Source organism: Pelophylax lessonae (genome assembly GCF_965119305.1).
Source record: "Pelophylax lessonae genome assembly, chromosome: 10".
Lineage (NCBI taxonomy): Eukaryota > Metazoa > Chordata > Amphibia > Anura > Ranidae > Pelophylax > Pelophylax lessonae.
The window spans coordinates 171,329,555-171,350,641 of NC_138777.1; the positions used below are offsets into that span (position 1 = coordinate 171,329,555).

The 21,087-nt window shown below is 46.2% G+C and overlaps 1 protein-coding gene across 1 annotated transcript in view; it reads right to left on the minus strand.

Moving 5' to 3' along the window:
• Positions 1–21,087, minus strand: part of PLCB3 (phospholipase C beta 3) — a 347,318-nt gene that overhangs the window by 142,779 nt on the left and 183,452 nt on the right. Inside the window, exons 4-5 of the mRNA XM_082270020.1 lie at positions 1,457–1,597; positions 1,297–1,376 (exon numbers count right to left, since the gene is read on the minus strand). Coding sequence (XP_082126146.1) covers positions 1,297–1,376; positions 1,457–1,597 — 221 coding nt within the window. The remainder of the gene's footprint in view (positions 1–1,296; positions 1,377–1,456; positions 1,598–21,087) is intronic.

Below are 21,087 nucleotides of genomic sequence, written 5' to 3' on the forward strand. Positions count from 1 at the left end.
ATAATTTAAGTTTGTTACCAATCAGAAAGGCCCTTTCACTACAGTTACTAGAGCTAAAACAGATCATACAATTAGATTGCAATGTGTACGTGTGCTCATCATAAGACAAATAGCACTACCTCTGCACTTGATTCAGTGCGGTCTCTACTAGCATAGTAGGAGGGAGAAATGCCCTTTAGTGGCTCCAATAAAGAGGTAATTAAAGTGGTTGTTACCCCCCTAAAAAATAAACAAAGCTCTTGTCCCTTTAGGCCCCTTTCACACTTATGCAACGCGTTTTTACCGCGATTTTGCAATGCGACTTTGAGACACGACTTTGACGCGACTTTGACGCGATTTTGAGCAATGGCTCATGGCTATATACCTCAAAACGCATTAAAATCGTGCCAAAGTAGTGCAGGAACTACTTTAAAGTCGGTGCGACTTCAAAACGCACTGATATGAATGGGGCTCATTGAAAATAATGGAAAACGACTTGTCATGCGATTTTGCGGTCCAAAATCACGGGACAAGTCACACTAGTGTGAAAGGGGCCTTATTGTGCAAGCTGTAGCATAGTGCTTTTGTTTTTTCAATTATCCCTTTGTATCTCCCACATTACCTGGTTGATCCTGCCTGGTCCTAACTCCCCCCCCCTGGAAGCAGACCAAGTTTATCATGGCTGCTGTGGTCAGGATACGTGTCTCAGTCACTGCAGCTCTCCTCTGTGTGTGTCTCCATCTCCTCCCTCTCCATCATCTTGTAGTCAGGAGTGAGAAACAATCTCCTTCACTCTCAGTCCTATCCTGCCCAGCCCCTCTCTTCCCCGGACCCTCTCTTCTCCTACGGATTTCATGGAGTACAATGCTTACCTGAAGCTGCTATTCCCCCTACTTGCAGTAAAAGGTGCATTGATTTACATACTGTAACATCTAGGGAGAGAACAGCTTGCAGTAAGTCTTGTATCTTTTCACACACTTATCATTTTAAACATTTAACAAAAATATATTGCATGGCCACAGGGTCAAAGATTAGATTCCTCTTTGGACGTATCTTGCATACGTCGGAAGGAATCTGGGCCCCTCCTTCTCGGCTCCCTCGGCTGCAGACAAGGATAGGAGAGGGGACATGTGACCAGGATTTCAACAACAAAATAGAGGTATTTACCATGCTACAAAAAATAAAAGCAAAAACACTGCACTGCTTAGATAAGCAGATCATGCTAAAGCAATTTGGGACACTTGAGGTAACAACCACTTTAACTATTTTGGTCTCATTTTTAACAAGTGGAGTAGGAAAAAAAAAAAAAAAACGTACGCTTTTTGCAGAAACGTGTTCCGAGATGAATTCTGTGCCAAAATATTTGTGGCCAATTTAAAAAGTCCTTCTGTCCAAACCTGAAACGTACAAAAAAAAATGTAAGTAAGATAGTAAAAATCTTTTATATGGTAAATAAGAATGTTTTGTCTAGAATTACCTTTGCTGTATCCTCCTGAACAGCCATGAAGTTGAGGAAATTGATGTTAACCATATCAGTGCCATGTACAACTGTAACTAGTTTATCTTCAGGTCGCTGCTCAGCTGATGTGAAACCTAAAATTTCCCTCATTCGGGAGTCCTACCACAGAGAGAAAAATGCAGTAAAAAATAAGTGACAAGGCAAGCTATAAAATACACCCGTGGCCAAAAGTTTTCAGATGGACACAAATAATAATTTTCACAAAGTCTGATGTTTCAGTGTTTTTAGATCTTTTTGTCAGATACTACTTTGGTATACTGAAGTATAATTACAAACATTCCATAAGTGTCATAGGCTTGTATTGACATCTACATTAAGTTTATGCAAAGATTCAATATTTGCAGTGTTGACCCTTCTTTTTTAGGACCTACAATTCACCCTGGCATGCTGTCAATCAACTTCTGGGCCACATCCTGACCAATGGCAGCCCATTCTTGCATAATCAATGCTCAGAGTTTATTAGAATTTGTGGGGGGATTTTTGTTCACCCGCCTCTTGAGGATTGACCACAAGTTTTGAATGGCATTAAGGTCTGGGGAGTTTCCTAGACCCAAAATTTTGATGTTTTGTTCACCTGGCCCTTAGTTATCACATTTGCCTTATGGCAAGGTGCTCCATCATGCTGGAAAAGGCATTGTTGGTCACCAAACTGTTCTGAGATGGTTGGGAGACGTTGCTCTCGTAGCATGTTTTGTACCATTCTTTATTCATGGCTGTGTTCTTAGGCACAATTGTGAGTAAGCCCACACCCTTGGCTGAGAAGCAATCACACATGAATGGTTTCAGGATGCTTTACTATTGACATGACACAGGACTCATGGTGGCGCTCACCCTTTCTTCTCCTGACAAGGTTTTTTCCTGGATGCCCCAATCAGAAAGGGGATTCATCAGAGAAAATGACTTTACACCATTCCTCAGCAGTCCAATCCCTGTAACTTTTGCAGAATATCAGTCTGTCCCTGATGTTTTTCCTGGAGAGAAGCGGCTTCTTTGCTGCTCTTCTTAACACCAGGCCGTCCTCCAAACAGTCTTCATCTCACTGTGCGTGCAGATGCATTCACACCTGCCTGCTGCCATTCCTAAGCAAACACTGCACTGGTGGTGCCCCAAACCCACAGCTGAATGAACTGTAGGAGACGGTCCTGGCGCTTGCTGGACTTTCTTGGTTGCCCTGAAGCCTTCTTCACAAATGCAGTGGAAATTTTTTTTATAGGATTAAGTTCATTTTCATGGCAAAGAGGGACTTTGCAATTCAATTATTACTCTTCATAACATTCTGGAGTATATGCATATTGCCAACCTATAAAACTGAGGCAGCAGACTTTGCGAAAACTAATATTTGTGTCATTCTTAAAAATTTTTGGCCACGGCTGTACAATACACAATTAAAAAAAAGAATTTAACATTCTTGCGCATGAATCATGGACTATAAGGCTTCTAGCAACAAAGCAGTTGGCAGTGATTACATAACATAACAGGACACCATTGCCACAAATGTTTATGGTTTAGCTTTATCCCGCTCCATGAATGTTATTTTGGGTCAGGGTTGGTGAACTTCCTTTTGTCTGCAATAAGGCACAATCAGTAAAAAGGTTTACACCAAAAGGTGGAACACCAAATAAAGAATTAAAAATTCTTTCAAAATGGGTTAAATTTTCCTAAAAATAATACAAACCATACCATATAATGACATTGTGAAAGAAGTTTGTTTGAAATCTTTGCAAATTTATAAAAAAAAAAAAAAAAAAAAACGGGGGGGGGGGGGGAAACACGTCTACGAGTATTCCCAGCTTTTGCTTAATACTTTTTTAAAGCACCTTTGGCACCAATTACAGCCTCAATTCTTTTTGAGTATAATGCTACAAGCTTGGCACACCTATTTTTGGGCAGTTTCTCACATTCTTCTTTGCAGGACCTCTAAAGCTCCATCAGGTTGGATGGGGAGCATCGGTGCACAGTCATTTTCAGATCTCTCCAGAGATGTTCAATCGGGTTCAAGTCTGGGCTCTAGTTGGGCCACTCAAGGACATTCACAGTTGTCCCATAGCCACTCTTTTGTTATCTTGGCTGTGTGCTTAGGCTCGTTGTCCTGTTAGAAGATGAACACTTGTCCCAGTCTGAGGTCCAGAGCACTCTGGAGCAGGTTTTTATTAAGGATGTCTGTGTACATTGTTGCATTCATCTTTCCCTCGATCCCGACTAGTCTCCCATTTCCTGCCGCTGAAAAACATTCACACAGCATGATGCTACCACCACTATGCTTCACTGTAGGGATGGTATTGGCCGGGTGATGAGCAGTACCTGGTTTCCTCCAAACATGACACTTACCATTCAGGCCAAAGCGTTCAATCTTTGTTTCATCAGACCAGAGAATTTTGTTTCCCATGGTCAGAGTACTTCAGGTGCGCCTTTTGGAAAACTCCAGGAGGGCTGTCATGTGCCTTTTACTGAGGAGTGGCTTCCGTCTAGCCCCTCTACCATAAAGGCCTGACTGGTGGAGTGCTGCAGAGATAGTTCTTCTGAAAAGGTTCCCCTCCCTCCACAGAGAAACACTGGAGCTCTGACATAGTGACCATAGGGTTCTTGGTCACCTTTCTGACTAAGGCTCTTCTCCCCCGATCACAGTTTGGCTAGGTGGCCCGCTCTAGGAGAAGTCCTGATGGTTCCAAACTTCTTCCATAGAGGCCACTTCGCTCATTGGGACCTTCAATGCTGCAGAATTTTTTCTGTACCCTTCCCCAGATCTGTGCCTCGATACAGCCTACAGACTATTCCTTGGACTTCATGACTTGGTCTGTGCTCTGACATGCACTGTTAACTGTCGGACCTTTTATAGACAGGTGTGTGCCTTTCCAAATCGTGTCCAACCAACTGAATTTACCACAGGTGGACTCCAATCAAGTTGTAGAAACAACTTAAGGATGATCAGTGGAAACTGGATGCACCTGAGCTCAAATTTGAGCGTTATGGCAAAGGCTGTAAATACTTATGTACATGGGATGTTTTCGTTTTTTATTTTTAATAAAATTTGCAAAGATTTCAAACAAACTTCTTTCACCTCGTCAGTATTGGGAATTGTTTGTAGAATTTTGAGAAAAATAATGAATTTAATCCAGTTTGGAATAAGGCTGTAACATAAAATGTGGAAAATGTGAAGCACGGTTAATACTTTCCGGGTACACTGTATATGATGCACAAGCCTAAAAAAATAAAAATAAAAAGGATTTTTTACTTACGGTAAAATCTATTTCTCTGATGTTGATTGACGGACACAGCTCCTGATCTTCATAAGCATTGGGTTATACTACCCCCTACAGGAGTAGGACACTAGGCAGAAAAATAATCTGGCTACGCTTATGGGCAGTCCCAGGGGATATACTCCCTCTCTCTGCTATAGGTACTATAGGGTGGGTGCTGTGTCCGTCAATGAACATCTGAGAAATGGATTTTACGGTAAGTCAAAAATCCCATTTTCTTTTTACTTCATTAACGGACACAGCTCCTGATCTTCATAACCATTGGGACGTCCTAAAGCAGTGTTAAACACAAGGGGAGGGAACAGCAAAAAAATTCACAAGGCTAAACCGTAGCCAACCAGGCAAGAGGAGCTCAACCAAGATAAACTGGAGCCCACCTGAAAAAACAGTACACCCTCAAAGATGATATGGTCCTCAAACAGCAGCCTGCAAAACCTTGCAGCCAAAAGAAGCATCCGCAGATGCCAACACATCTACTTTACATAACTTTGTGAAAGTGTGCACAGACGACCAGGTGGCCGCCTTGCAAACCTGCGTCACTGACGCCTGGTGATGGGAGGCCCAGGAGGCACCAAGTGCCCGAGTGGGGTGCGCCTTGACAGGGAAAGGAGGAACCTGACCCCTTGATTAAATAGGCCTGAATAATCGTCTGTCTGACCCATCTGAAAATGGTCACAGAGGAAGCGGACAACCCTTTCCAAGGCCCATCCGTGAGCACAAATAGTGAGTCTGTCTTCCTAAAAGACTCCGTAGATGCCAGGTACACCATAATTGCCCAGACCACATCCAAGGCATGCAAGGCAATTTCCTTAGGATGTTTTGGCCTGGAACACAGGGAAGGCAACACAATGTCTTCATTCAAATGAAAATTGGAGGCAACCTTTGGGAGGAATGATGAAGTAAGGTGAGCGACAGGATAATGCCGCCAGTTCTGACACCCTGCGCGCAGAGGTGATAGCCACCAAAAAAGCCATCTTCTGAGACAGCAAGGAAATCTCCTGAAGGTTCTCAAAGGGACTTGAGGTCCAAAGATGGCAACAGAGGCCGTACTGGAGGAACCAAATATCGGACACCCTGAAGAAAGGTATGCTCCAGGGAGTGCGAGGCCAAGGGTCATTGGAAAAAGACCACCAAAGCCGACACATGGCGCTTGATGGTATTTCAGGCCAAAGCAAGGATGAACCTTTAAGAGACTCACACCACACAATGTACGTTTTCCATGGTAGATCTTCCTAGAAGTAGATTTCCTAGCCTTTAACAGCTTTGGAATCACCGACTCCAAGCCAAGCCGTCAAAGCCAGTGACTGTAAAGCAGGATGGAAGATTGGTCCTTGGGACAGCAGATCCACCCTGAGAGGAAGCTTCCAAGGAACGTCAGCAACCAGTTGCACCAGATAGGCGTACCAAGCCCGGCGGGGCCAGTCCAGAGCCACTAAGATGACCGGAATCCCTTCTGCCTCGATCCTACGTAGAAGTCTTGGCAGAAGCTTGAGAGAAGGGAAGGCATAAAGCAGACGATACTGACTCCACAGGGCCACCAGTGCATCTGTGACGTCCGCCAGAGGCTCCAGTGACCAAGCTACAAACCTCTGCACGTTTCTGTTGAACTGAGATGCAAACAGATCCAACTCGGGGATGCCCCACCGGAAACACAACTGATGAAACACACTCCTCTTGGTCCAACGCCTGGCAACTGAGGTAATCTGCCTGACAGTTTTCCACCCCGGGAATGTGTACAGCGGAGAGAACTGGAACTAATTGTTCTGCCTACCTTAGAATGCCGGTTACCGCCAGGGCTGCCAGGACACTTCTTGTGCCCCCTGGGTGATTGACATAAGCCACGGCCATGGCATTGTCTGATTGACTGCGCACTAGACATCCCTGAAGACGATCAGTCCAATGGTCCAGGCATAGTCTGATCGCTCAGAGTTCCAAGACATTGATCGGTAGTCTGGACTCTTCTAGTGTTGTCCCCTGATCCCCTGAGGAGACCAGCTTTGTGGGCGGAACCAGAGCTACTTATGAAAATTTGGAATCCAGCCAAACTCCCTCAGAGTTCGTATGGTGATTTCCAGGTTTTCCACCAGAGCAGTAGGAGACTACACTCGCAGAAGGAGGTCATCCAAGTAGCCCAGTACCGCGATCCCCTGTTGGCGTAACAATCCTTGCACCGGGGCTAACACTTTTGTCAAAACCCGAGGAGCAGAGGCGAGACCAAGGGGTAACGTCACAAACTGATAATGCTCCTCGCCCACAGCAAAGAGGAGGAAGCGCTGGTGACTGCCACATTTGTGAATGTGAAGGTAAGCATCCTTGATATCGATAGAGGCAAGAAAATCCCCCTGATTCAGGGATGCCACCACCGTGCGAATGGACTCCATCCTGAACTTCTTCACCCGCACAAAGCCGTTCCACGCCTTGAGGTCCAGTATTGGACACACCTTGCCTTCCTTCCTGGGAACTATAAACAGGTTTGAGTAAAAACCCTGAAAACGTTCCGAAGTCGGAACTGGGACAATCGCCCTTTGAAGCAACAGGTCCATCGCCCGAAAGCCACCTCCACCCGGGACACAAGGGTGGACTCCAGGTCCGCTGTCAGTGCATCGATGGATGGATGGGACCCAGAGGGCCCTGAAGCCTCAGAGAGGGGATCAGGTGGGGAGATGTGCTCCAGAGACTTCATGAGTCCCCAGGGGGAGCCCACACAAAGCACCAAGCGATCCTCAGCAGAGAGGAAGAGAACCCCACCAGACTCACCACCCAGCAGAAACAGCAGCCACCAAGATAATCTGCACTCCACGTGCAGCGATCAGGAAGTTAAAAGATCCAGGAGTCAGCACCAGGGAACGAGGAGTGGCACCCACCGCCAAAATCACCGACCAGAGGGTCCACCGTCATGGCCATCGCTATTTTCAATGGCAAACCACTGCAAAATGGCCTCCGGACTACACAAAGATGGCTGCCATGCATAGAAACACACAGGCTACAACAAAATGGCAGCACCAAGAGGCTCCCAGGGACCCAGGAGGGTTCCCTAGGATTCAAGGACAGGCCCAGGCAGGATGGAAGGCCCCTGCGGGAGCCCCCTGCAGGTAGACCCCCCCTCCCCGCACAGTTGATCATCCGGTCGCCAGCAGAGCACCCCCCCCCCATCGCCAGCATAGCGCCCTGCCCCCACTCTAGAAAGTGGACGAGGCCACCCACACAGCCTGCGCATAAGTAGAGGGGGGTAGAATGGGGAACAGATGAAAGGGGGGTGCCTGACGGGAAGGAGGGGAACCTGGGGATCCGTCCCAAAGAAGGGCTCAGGCCCACCCCAAAACCCTCCAGGGGGAGAGGAGGGACAGATACTCACCATACCAGGAATCAGGCGGGCACTGCTCCAGACGGAACCCCGTGCCTTGGAATGGGGAGGGGTGTCGGCCAGGAGGAACGCTGCGACTAGGGCTAAGACCCGGCCGCATGCGACCTCGCGAGGCGTTTAACTCGCAGGTCAGCCCCTATCCAGTGAGGCTATGTCGCGGCCGACCTAGCACTGGCCAGACTGGGGTGACCACTAAATCTAGATTATCCAGCCAGTTGCTAAATCCGGCAGTTGATTGTAGATCTCACAGGAAAAAACCAGGAGGAAAAATTCTAAAAATTTGCCAGAACTAGAGGTCCCAGCAAGGAACTAGGTCCAGACTAGGCAGAAAAAAAACTGAGTACCTATAGCAGAGAGAGGCAGTATACCCCCTGGGACTGCCCATAGGCGTAGCTAGATTATTTTTCTGCCTAGTGTCCTACTCCTGTTGGGGGAAGTATAACCCAATGGTTATGAAGAACAGGAGCTGTGTCCGTGAATGAGCAAAAGAGAAAAAATCCACTACCTTAATCCTCCCCAACTGAGCCTTATCCTTCTTCATTTGTGCCTCATATGCTTTTTCTCCTAGACACAGCAGCACATTTTTTTGGGATCCCGCTGTAGTGCATAGAAGCAGCAACTCTGCTTTGATTTCAGGAGCAGTACAGCACAGTTGCCACCTATCACAAAAAGCTGCATTAGTTAGACTACCCTGGCAGGCTCAACAAGTTTTTTGAGACCTTGTGGGACCAAGAGAAGACTACAAGTGCAGATGAACATATAATTTGGTGCTGCGGCACATATTTGTTAATGGGGGGGGGGGGGGTCGTAGTTCTACTTTTTATAAATCAATCCAAAACTATTTTGACAATTGCTTAAGTAACAACATATAACAGAACAACTTGAATGTCATCCTGCATAGTAATAAGCTATTGCATGCATACTTCATATAAATGTTTAAGTAGTACTCCAGGCACAACGCTTATACAACAACCCCCCCCCCCCCAGTAATTCAGTTTAACCAGTCTTCTCATTTACACACCCCTGCCACATTTCATAGTCGAGAAGAGAATTGCACCTTTTCAAGTTTCACCTTTATGGCTTCCTATGTCATCTGTCTTTTGGTTGTGCCGATTCATTCTCTAATAAGCAAATGTCAGAAAAGACAAATATCCACCTCCCTTGGTGATATCAACTCATGTTTACAATTATATACACTTTTACCCTAGAACTGTAGGGCTTCTATTAAACTCATACCATCCATTGTGATAGCAGTAGGCTGAGCTTTGCAAAAGAAAACGAGACAAGAATTAGGTTGGGGCACAGTTGGGTACCAGAATCTGCACTGACTTCAATGAAATTTACCCACTGCCTTTGCTGGTATACTTCATAGCAGAGAACCTTTTAGAGTACTTAAAATGTATATATAGATATATATCATATTATTATTTTTTTTTGTTTCTTAAGCTTCTATAAAGTGTAACAATTTAGCAAATAATTTAAAATTATGTTGGTATTACTACCAATGATCTATACACAAATCAATCAATGGCACTTGGAAATATTTAAAACGTTTTAAGCTATAAAGACGAATAGAAGTAGAGCATTGGATAAAAAACAAATCACTAAAAAGAAAAAAAAAAAAAAAAAAAAGACTTCTTCTCCAGCAAAATAATAGAGAATGGGAGGTTTGTAGAATGTCATAGTTCTGACTACTTAGGACCATCTTTGCAGGATATACAAATTACCTTTGTTTCAGTTCTTTATTAAAAGTTTAAAAAAAAAAAAAAAAAAACACCCAATTGTAAATCTCAGCAATACCTGGTTTGCACAGAAGATGGAACCAAAAGTACAGACTTAAGTCACCAAATATTTCTATATACAAAAACCTCCTAAACCAAACAAAAAGGCTTATCCAGTATCTCATCATACTTAATTGTCAAGGGTATTTAATAAATCATAATGACAATCCATGAGCCATTCTTCAGACTAATGTAAAACAGTAAACTCCTATCTTACCAGCCTTTGAACAGGTGACATACAGTATATTACAATATCTTGCATCCCATAGCAACTCAATCAGTTCTTTTTGCCCAGGTGACAAACGTTTGGTGCATCAGTTCCAGAAATCTGTCAGCATTATAGGCAAATGTGATTTGATTTATCTAAACCACAAAAGTAGCAAGTTCCTGAATCACAGAAACCGTTAATGCAGTGTGTAGCCACCGCAACACAAAGACAGACCTGGCCAAGACTGACTGGTCTTAAGTAAGGTACACAGTGTAAGAAAATCAGGCAAACATTTTCGTATGAAGAATGATCGTACAATTGTCTGATAGTGTGCACACATCTTTCGAAAAGCCGATTCAGGCCTTCCAAACAAAAATTTCCAAAAAGGGACAAACTAGTACGTGAACAGAACTAATAAAATAAAAAATACAAGATTTTTAATGAGATGAGTAGCACCTTCAGGTTCGACCAGCTGCAAACATGTGAGGAAAAATTAAAGATCGCTCGACCAATTTTCTTTTAGTGTGTACCCAACTTAATAATCTTGTATGGCTATCCAATCAAGCAAATTAAAGTGAAGTTGGTATTTATTTTTTTAAAGAATTAACCATGTATTCCCTATTGGATTTAAAAGTGCGACAGCTGCCAAAACTTTCTTTATTAGTTTTGGAGAATGGGGAAATCTTAAAATCTTAGGGATTATATTTTTTACAACCTTGTTTCTATGTAGAATTTGTAATCAAGTTCACATTTTTCAGTGGAAAACCAATTATTGCTTTAGCATACAAACCCATTTAGACAATTGTCCACTTGCAACCTCCACTCGTGGCAACAATTTGGGGATAAGCACTTTCTGTTCCAGCAGGACGGCACCCCTGTGCAGCCATTTCTTTAGGGCAGTGGTTCTCAACTCTGGTTCTCAGGACCCACTAACAGGCCAGGTTAGCAAGATAACTGAAATACACCCCAGGTGATATAATTTGCTGCTCAGTGATTGCAGTACTCTAGTCTGCATCTTCTCAAGGTAATACCGTGTTTCCCCGAAAATAAGACCGGGTCTTATATTAATTTTGGCTACAAAAAACACACTAGGGCTTATTTTCAGGGGATGTCTTATTTACAGCATGTACAATAATTTACATTTATTCAAAAACATGTCACCATGAAGATCTTAAAGTGGTTGTAACTAGTGTTGAGCGAACACGGACTGTATTATTCGTGTTCGTACCGAATAATTGGATTTTTTGTACCCGAACACGGACACGGACACTTTACTGTATGTTCGGGTAAAAATCCGTGTTCGGTCGTTTTATTTCCGGGTTTTGCATGCTTTGGCGCTCTTTTCATGGCGGGCTTTCAACAGCCAATCAACAATCGTTTAACTGGTGTGCCTTAAGCCATCCCAGCCATGCCTGCAAATGTCTCAGTAGCTGTGATTGGCCGTCTGAAGCATGTGACCAAGTCTTTATAAGTTCGAGGCAGCCGCAGCGGCGTCATTATGCTGCTTAGATTCAGGGACAGAGCACACATCAACGTGCTGGCTGCTGATTAGGGAAAGATAGGCAGGAAAAAACCATTTGTGTCCGGATAGAATTGAGGGACAGGTCGGAGTGTTTAGGCAGGGCGAGTTGTAGGCATTTTAGGGATAGAGTCTGCTGAATTATATAGGGTCAGTGTCTTCTACAAACTACAATCGATATTGCTGTGTGGGGGGTGGGGTCTGCACTCAATCCTGATCTACGATCTCTTCTCAATCCTGTTAGGGACAGAGTCTGCTGAATTTTAGGGAAACTGTGTTCTACAAACTACAATCGATATTGCTGTGTGGTGTGGGATTGGAGATAGGCAGGTGTCAGTGATCCACATCCATTTTTCTGTGTGTGAGCTGCAGTGAACACAATCTTTTTGGGCTGCAGTGAACACAATCTTTTTGGGCTGCAGTGAACACAATCTTTTTGGGCTGCAGTGAACACAATCTTTTTGGGCTGCAGTGAACACAATCTTTTTGGGGTGCAGTGAACAAAATCTTTTTGGGGTGCAGTGAACACAATCCTTTTTGGTGTGCAGTGAACACAATCTTTGTGGGGTGCAGCGAACAAAATCCTTTGTGGGGTGCAGTGAACACAATCTTTTTGGGGTGCAGTGAACAAAATCCTTTTTGGGGTGCAGTGAACAACATCCTTTTTGGGGTGCAGTGAACACAATCTTTTTGGGGTGCAGTGAACAAAATCCTTTGTGGGGTGCAGTGAACACAATCTTTTTGGGGTGCAGTGAACACAATCTTTTTGGGGTGGAGTGAACAACATCCTTTTTGGGGTGCAGTGAACAAAATCCTTTTTGGGGTGCAGTGAACAAAATCATTTTTGGGGTGCAGTGAACACAATCTTTTTGGGGTGCAGTGAACACAATCTTTGTGGGGTGCAGTGAACACAATCTTTTTGGGGTGGAGTGAACAACATCCTTTTTGGGGTGCAGTGAACAACATCCTTTTTGGGGTGCAGTGAACACAATCTTTTTGGGGTGCAGTGAACACAATCTTTGTGGGGTACAGTGAACAGAATCTTTGTGGGGTGCAGTGAACACAATCTTTGGGGGGTACAGTGAACACAATCTTTGTGAGGTGCAGTGAACACAATCTTTGTGGGGTGCAGTGAACACAATCATTGTGGGGTGCAGTGAACTCAATCTTTGTGGGGTACAGTGAACACAATCTCATACTGAAGGTTTGAGGGTGCTGCCTGTTCCATACTCCCCCTACTCCTAGCCTTTTAGGGGTACAAACAATAGTAATTGGGGCCTAGTGTGGTTGTGTACGTGTGATATACATACACTTTTTTGGGATCATATTTTCTATTCCGCTATTTAATCAAAAACCTTTGGGGATCAGTTAAATTGGGGGATAGTCTGCGTTGGTACGTGTGAGAGAGATCCACCTTTCCAAGTTGTTGGGGTTCATCTCATACTTCTGAAGGTTTGAGGGTGCTGCCTGTTCCATACTCCCCCTACTCCTAGCCTTTTAGGGGTACAAACAATAGTAATTGGGGCCTAGTGTGGTTGTGTACGTGTGATATACATACACTTTTTTGGGATCATATTTTCTATTCCGCTATTTAATCAAAAACCTTTGGGGATCAGTTAAATTGGGGGATAGTCTGTGTTGGTACGTGTGAGAGAGATCCACCTTTCCAAGTTGTTGGGGTTCATCTCATACTTCTGAAGGTTTGAGGGTGCTGCCTGTTCCATACTCCCCCCTACTCCTAGCCTTTTAGGGGTACAAACAATAGTAATTGGGGCCTAGTGTGGTTGTGTACGTGTGATATACATACACTTTTTTGGGATCATATTTTCTATTCCGCTATTTAATCAAAAACCTTTGGGGATCAGTTAAATTGGGGGATAGTCTGTGTTGGTACGTGTGAGAGAGATCCACCTTTCCAAGTTGTTGGGGTTCATCTCATACTTCTGAAGGTTTGAGGGTGCTGCCTGTTCCATACTCCCCCTACTCCTAGCCTTTTAGGGGTACAAACAATAGTAATTGGGGCCTAGTGTGGTTGTGTACGTGTGATATACATACACTTTTTTGGGATCATATTTTCTATTCCGCTATTTAATCAAAAACCTTTGGGGATCAGTTAAATTGGGGGATAGTCTGTGTTGGTACGTGTGAGAGAGATCCACCTTTCCAAGTTGTTGAGGTTCATCTCATACTTCTGAAGGTTTGAGGGTGCTGCCTGTTCCATACTCCCCCTACTCCTAGCCTTTTAGGGGTACAAACAATAGTAATTGGGGCCTAGTGTGGTTGTGTACGTGTGATATACATACACTTTTTTGGGATCATATTTTCTATTCCGCTATTTAATCAAAAACCTTTGGGGATCAGTTAAATTGGGGGATAGTCTGTGTTGGTACGTGTGAGAGAGATCCACCTTTCCAAGTTGTTGGGGTTCATCTCATACTTCTGAAGGTTTGAGGGTGCTGCCTGTTCCATACTCCCCCTACTCCTAGCCTTTTAGGGGTACAAACAATAGTAATTGGGGCCTAGTGTGGTTGTGTACGTGTGATATACATACACTTTTTTGGGATCATATTTTCTATTCCGCTATTTAATCAAAAACCTTTGGGGATCAGTTAAATTGGGGGATAGTCTGTGTTGGTACGTGTGAGAGAGATCCACCTTTCCAAGTTGTTGGGGTTCATCTCATACTTCTGAAGGTTTGAGGGTGCTGCCTGTTCCATACCCCCCCTACTCCTCATCTAGCCTTTTAGGGGTACAAACAATAGTAATTGGGGCCTAGTGTGGTTGTGTACGTGCGAGATACATACACTTTTTTTGATCATATTTCCTATTCCGCTATTCAATAAAAACCTTTGAGGATCAATTGAATTGCGGGATAGTCTGTGTCGGTACGTGTGAGAGAGATCCACCTTTCCAAGTTGTTGGGGTTCATCTCATACTTCTGAAGGTTTGAGGGTGCTGCCTGTTCCATACTCCCCCTACTCCTCATCTAGCCTTTTAGGGGTACAAACAATAGTAATTGGGGCCTAGTGTGGTTGTGTACGTGTGATATACATACACTTTTTTTGGATCATATTTTCTATTCCGCTATTCAATAAAAACCTTTCTAGGGCAAGATCTTAAATTACAGAAATATGAGGAGACCGTCAAATAAGGGCCGTGGCCTGGGTCGTGGTGCTGCTGGTAGAGCTCCTGTTGCAAGGAGAGGACATGGTCGATCTGTGCCAGCTACACGCACAAGTGAAACACCTTCCTCAAGTGTGAGTAGGCGACAGAACCTGCATCAGTATTTGGTAGGGCATCAAACGCCCCTAGAAGTGATGAGGCCAGAACAAGTTGAGGCGATAGTAGATTGGTTTGCTGCTGACAGTGCCTCCAGTTCCTTCACATTGTCTCCCACCCAGTCTACTGCAGAAAGGTCAGAGTTGGCACCTGCAGCCAATGTCCAACCGTCTTTCACCTCACCCCCTTGCAAATCAGGCCAGCAGTCTGAGCCCCAAGCCATACAGCAGTCTCTTATTCTTTTTGAGGACTCTGTCAGCAGGGTTTCCCAGGGCCATCCACCTAGCCCTGCCCCAGAAGTGGAAGAGATTGAGTGCAGCGATGCCCAACCACTTATTTCTCAAGATGAGTACATGCAAGGATCATCGCAGCACGTCTCCGATGATGACGAAACGCAGGTGCCAACTGCTGCGGCGTTCAGCATTGTGGAGACCGACAAGGAGGGCAGGGGTGAAGACTGGGTGGAAGATGATGTGGAGGACGATGAGGTCCTCGACCCCACATGGAATGAACGTCATGCAGGTGAACTGAGTAGTTTGGAGGAAGAGGCGGTGGTCGCACAGAGCCACCAGCACAGCAGAAGAGGGAGCAGGGTGCAGAAGCGGAGCGGCCGTGCCCTAGACACTACGCCCGCTACTGCCCAACGCAGCAAGGGAACGAGCGCACCAAAGTCAGCTCAAAGGAGTTCTCTAGCGTGGAAGTTCTTTAGAAAATGTGCTGATGACAGGACACGAGTGGTTTGCACCCTGTGCAATCAGAGCTTGAAGCGAGGCATGAACCTTCTCAACCTGAGCACAACCTGCATGATCAGGCATCTAAGTGCAAAGCACGAGCTGCAGTGGAGTACACACCTTCAAAACCAAGAAACGTCTCTGGCTCATCCTGCTTCCTCTTCTGCTGCAGTCTCGGCCGCTCCAGCCACATCTGTAGTGATACCGGCACCTGCCACCCCGCAAACAGACGATCTGTCAGCAACACCACCACCTGGGTCACCAACAACCATCTCCACAATGTCCCGTGGAAGCGTTCAGCTTTCCATCTCCCAAACACTTGAGAGGAAGAGGAAGTACCCCCCTACCCACCCGCGATCCCTGGCCCTGAATGCCAGCATTTCAAAATTATTGGCCTTTGAAATGCTGTCATTCCGTCTGGTGGAGACGCACAGTTTTAAAAACCTTATGTCGGTGGCTGTCCCACAGTACGTCGTGCCCAGCCGCCACTACTTTTCCAGGCAAGCCATCCCTTCCCTGCACAACCAAGTGGGGGAAAAAATCAGGTGTGCACTGCGCAACGCCATCTGTGCCAAGGTCCACCTAACTACGGATACGTGGACCAGTAAGCACGGTCAGGGGCGTTATATCTCCCTAACGGCACACTGGGTAAATGCAGTGGCGGATGGGCCTGAGGCGGATAGCAATTTGGCGCATGTCCTTCCACCACCGAGGATTGCAGGGCGCTTCAGTTTGCCTCCTGTTCCTAACTCCTCCTACTCCGCTTCCTCATCCTCTACCGCCTCCTCATCCGGACAGCGTAACACCTTCACCACCAACTTCAGCACGGCCAGGGGTAAACGACAGCAGGCAGTTTTACAACTTGCCTGTTTGGGGGACAAACCACACACCGCGCAGGAGTTGTGGAGGAGCATGGAACAGCAGACAAATGAGTGGTTGCTGCCAGCGAGCCTCAAGCCCGGCCTGGTGGTGTGCGATAACGGGCGAAATCTCATAGCAGCTCTGGGCCTAGCCGGTTTGACGCACATCCCTTGCCTGGCGCATGTGCTGAATTTGGTGGTGCAGAGGTTCCTTAAAAACTACCCCGATATGTCAGAGCTGCTGCAGAAAGTGCGGGCCGTTTGTGCGCACTTTCGGCGTTCTCACCCTGCTGCTGCTCGCCTGGCAGCGCTGCAGCGTAACTTCGGCCTTCCCGCTCACCGCCTCATATGTGACGTGCCCACAAGGTGGAACTCCACCTTGCACATGCTGGAAAGACTGTGCGAGCAGCAGCAGGCCATAGTGGAGTTTCAGCTGCAGCACGCACGCGTGAGTCGCTCTGCGGAACAGCACCACTTCACCACCAATAACTGGGCCTCCATGCGAGACCTGTGTGCCTTGTTGCGCTGTTTTGAGTACTCCACCAACATGGCCAGTGGCAATGACGCCGTTCTCAGCTTAACTATCCCACTTCTATGCCTCCTTGAAAAAACAATTCGGGCGATGATGGAAGAGGATGTGGCACAGGATGAGGAGGAGGAGGAGGAGGATGAAGAGGTAACATTTCCAAGGCTTTCAGGGCAGTCATTCGCAAGGGGCTCCGAGGGTGGGTTCCTGCACACGCAAACGCCAGGGACGCAATTGTCCAGCAGGGGCACAGTTCTGGAGGATGAGGAGGATGAGGAGGAGGAGGAGCTGGAGGAGGAGATGGAACCATGTTCACAGCAGGGTGGCACCCAGGCCAGCTCATGGCCATCACTGGTGCGTGGCTGGGGGGATACAGAGGACATACACCTCCCACAGAGGACAGCCTTTCGTTGCCTCTGGGCAGCCTGGCACACATGAGCGATTACATGCTGCAGTGTCTCCACAACGACCGCCGAGTTGCCCACATTCTAACTTGTGCTGATTACTGGGTGGCCACGCTGCTGGATCCCCGTTACAAGGACAACGTACCGTCCTTAATTCACTCACTGGAGCGCGATCGCAAGATGCGCGAGTACAAGCGCACGCTGGTAGACGCCATGCTGCTGGCATTCCCATCTGACAGCGGGGCCACAGTGGAAGCACAAGGCAGAGGAGGAGGAGGAGGAGGTCGCCAACGCAACCAGGGCACCGCCAGCACCTCAGAAGGCAGGGTTAGCATGGCCGAAATGTGGAAAAGCTTTGTCAGCACGCCACAACAAACAGCAGCACCAGCAGCTCAGATGGAACGTCTTAGCAGGAGGCAGCATTTTACCAACATGGTGGAGCAGTATGTGTGCACACGCCTACATGTAGTGAATGACGGGTCTGCCCCCTTCAACTTCTGGGTCTCCAAATTGGGCACATGGCCTGAGCTTGCCCTTTACGCCTTGGAGGTGCTGGCGTGCCCTGCAGCCAGTGTATTATCTGAACGGGTATTTAGCACGGCTGGGGGCGTTATAACAGACAAGCGCAGCCGCCTGTCCAGAGACAATGTGGACAAGCTCACGTTCATTAAAATGAACCAGGCATGGATCCCACGGGACTTTTCCGTACCTTATGCAGAATAGCAATGGATACCGACCTTACCCACCCATTGTTCCATTTTTGCTCTTTCTCACTCTTTTGGGGTGTACCCTCATTTAAAATTTGTGAAAAGAAGCAGTGTTGGCTACCTCGTCCTCCTCCTCAGGGCCAGATTAATGTAGGGGCTATTGGAGCTGCAGCTCCAGGCCCCTACCTTTTATATAGGCCCCGGGTTGGCCATATTCACTGTTACCGCTCTTCTGTCACTTGTAAACACAGAAGTCTGGCTTCTATGCTCGCTTCCCCAGGCAGCACCCTCAGAACCTCCCCACACAGCGTGAAGGCCGGACAAGGAGGGACAGTTGGCGATGCATGGATGTGTTTATGGGCTTCAGAGACAGCATCCCATGTTGAATTAGGCATGCATGGCTGCACCCTTCCTCCTCTGGGTGCATGGCAAGGCACGGCCCTAAGGCCCTTCAAAATCCTCAGCACCAAGCCCATGATGCTGTTAATCCGGCCCTGGTCCTCCTCCACCGCCGCTTCCACCTACACCGCCCATAGGTGTGCGCAGCCTATTGCATTAAGGTGTGCACCCCAAAGTTGAAATACACATGCATGTGTTTGCCAGCAGGGAGAGTAATGTATCGGGGCCATGTACCTGTAGGCAAGGAGAAATAGAGCAGAGCAGGTCCCAGGGAGATCTTTCCCATCTCCTCACTGGCAATGCTATGTGCCCTAGGTGATTAGGGTGTGCCCAGGCACACCCAGCACACCCTGTGCGCACGCCTATGTCACCGCCACATCCACCACCACCTCAACCTCCCTCCTACTCCATATGGGCCTCGTCCTTCAGAGATGAAGAAGAACATTGTTTTATTTTTCTGTTTTTTTTTGTTGTTTTAAGTTATTTCCCTATCCACATTTGTTTGCAGAGCACTTGCCATGCTCTTAATTACGTTTTGCTGCCATTTGCAGCACTCTAGCCCTTTCCTTTGGTGTTTTAGAGCCATTTTAGTGCCTTAAAGTTCGGGTCCCCATTGACTTCAATGGGGTTCGGTGTCCGGGAAAAGTTCGGTAAAAGTCCGGGACACGGACCCGGACTTTTTTTTAAAGTTCGGCCGAACCCGTCGAACACGGACATCTAGGTGTCCGCTCAACCCTAGTTGTAACCCTAACAAAAAAAAAATCCTGATTCTTGAAGCCATGATAGACAGCACAGTGCTTGTATTGCGTCATTTATCCCTCTCTTTGTTCTAAAAAACCTGGAATAAAACAATAAAATGTTTTTAAAAAAGTTCCTGCGTCCCCTGTCTTCTCAATAGTCAGCATTATGACATTCAGTAATCCCAAAAATAAACCTTGATTAAAAGGCATTATAAAATGATATAATCCGTTTTGTAAAAAGATTATAGAGTGTGCAGTGTGTCTCTTTTTATAACTTTATAGTAGAAAATACCTTATTTACAGTGCCATTGGGTGCTTACATGACCCACCGGAGCTCTTCTTCCCCGTTTTCAGCACTGACGTGAACCGTGAGGGGCCACTGACGTGAACCGCGAGGAGAGGAGATCTACCTCAGGTCATATGAGCGCCCAGCGTGCTGTAAATAATCTATTTTCCACAAAAAAGTTACAAAAGGAGACACACTGCACATTTTTTACAAAATGGATTAAATGTTTTTAGAACGACTTTAACTAGGGCTTATTTTTGGGGTAGGGCTTATATTGCAGCCATCCCCAAAATTAACGTTAGGTCTTATTCTCAGGGTAGGGCTTATTTTCAGGGAAACAGGGGTACTTAAACTCTGGCCTTTTAGTGGGTCCTGAGGACTGGAGTTGAGAATCACAGCTTTAAGGAGATTGGGCATGAGTCCACAAACTATTGGCCAGAATATGAATAAATGTGGGAACAGTCATAATTGCACATTATATATGCAGGCCCACAGAACAGTGGTACTTTACAGCTCCTCTCCCGCAATGTACATTTATGAGACGGCTAAAAACAATGAACTCTCTATGTGGCTGATCTTATTTTAACAGTTGAAATGTAAAAGCCAAAGTTGATTCAATTTTCCCCAAGGGGTTGCAGGAAAGTAAAATGGCTCTATTCCCCCATCAAAACAGTTAGTGCTGATAGGGATATGCCTCCCGCTATAGCTGCCCGCAGTGATGGCATGCCGTAAATCCAACAAGCTTGTTGTAATGAAGTTGACTGATGGATAGACTTCTCTACAGCCTGCCCATACAGGGATCAGCCAGGATTTGATCCATCTATGGCTGGCTTAAACCTGGTCATGCACTAATGCATATTCCTCCAGCTCGGCAAGGACCAGGAGAATTTCAATCAGGGTGTGGCTGTCCCTGATCATCAAAAGTCGAAGGGAGACATTGGAAATTTTTTCCTCAGAGACTGCAGCCCACTGATCAATGTGTCCTGACAGCAGCGGGTGCAGATGTCACAATACAATATCCTGGCTGAAAAAAAAAAAACACTTACAGTGTAAAGGCAGCTGTTTTTGGACAGATTAGGGAAAATCAAAACCCCTGTTGGTTCTCAAGTGCAATCGAGGGCTGTGTTAGAGATTTGCCTAAGTTTTTGTCACAGTGACAACAAAATGGCTGTCACTGGAGAATTAAGTGGAAATATTTCTAATGGAGCCTCAGGTAGCAAAAAACTTAATAGAAATTCTAATCCTTTCCCACCCTATCCAAAAGTAGCTGGAAATACACGTCCACCAAAGAAAATACTTAAAGCAGCTGTAAATGCAATTTTTTTTTTTATTAAAATGACATGCTATACAACCTGATCTGTGCAATGCCACTACACAGCACGGTCCCTTACCTCCTCTCCTGGAGTCTGCCACCAGTATTGTTGACTCCTGCGTGTGCCCCCATAGCAAGCTGTGTGCCATGGGGGACACACGTGGGCATGCTCTCGAGCTGGGCTATGTGCATCGATAGACACACAGAGCGTGACTC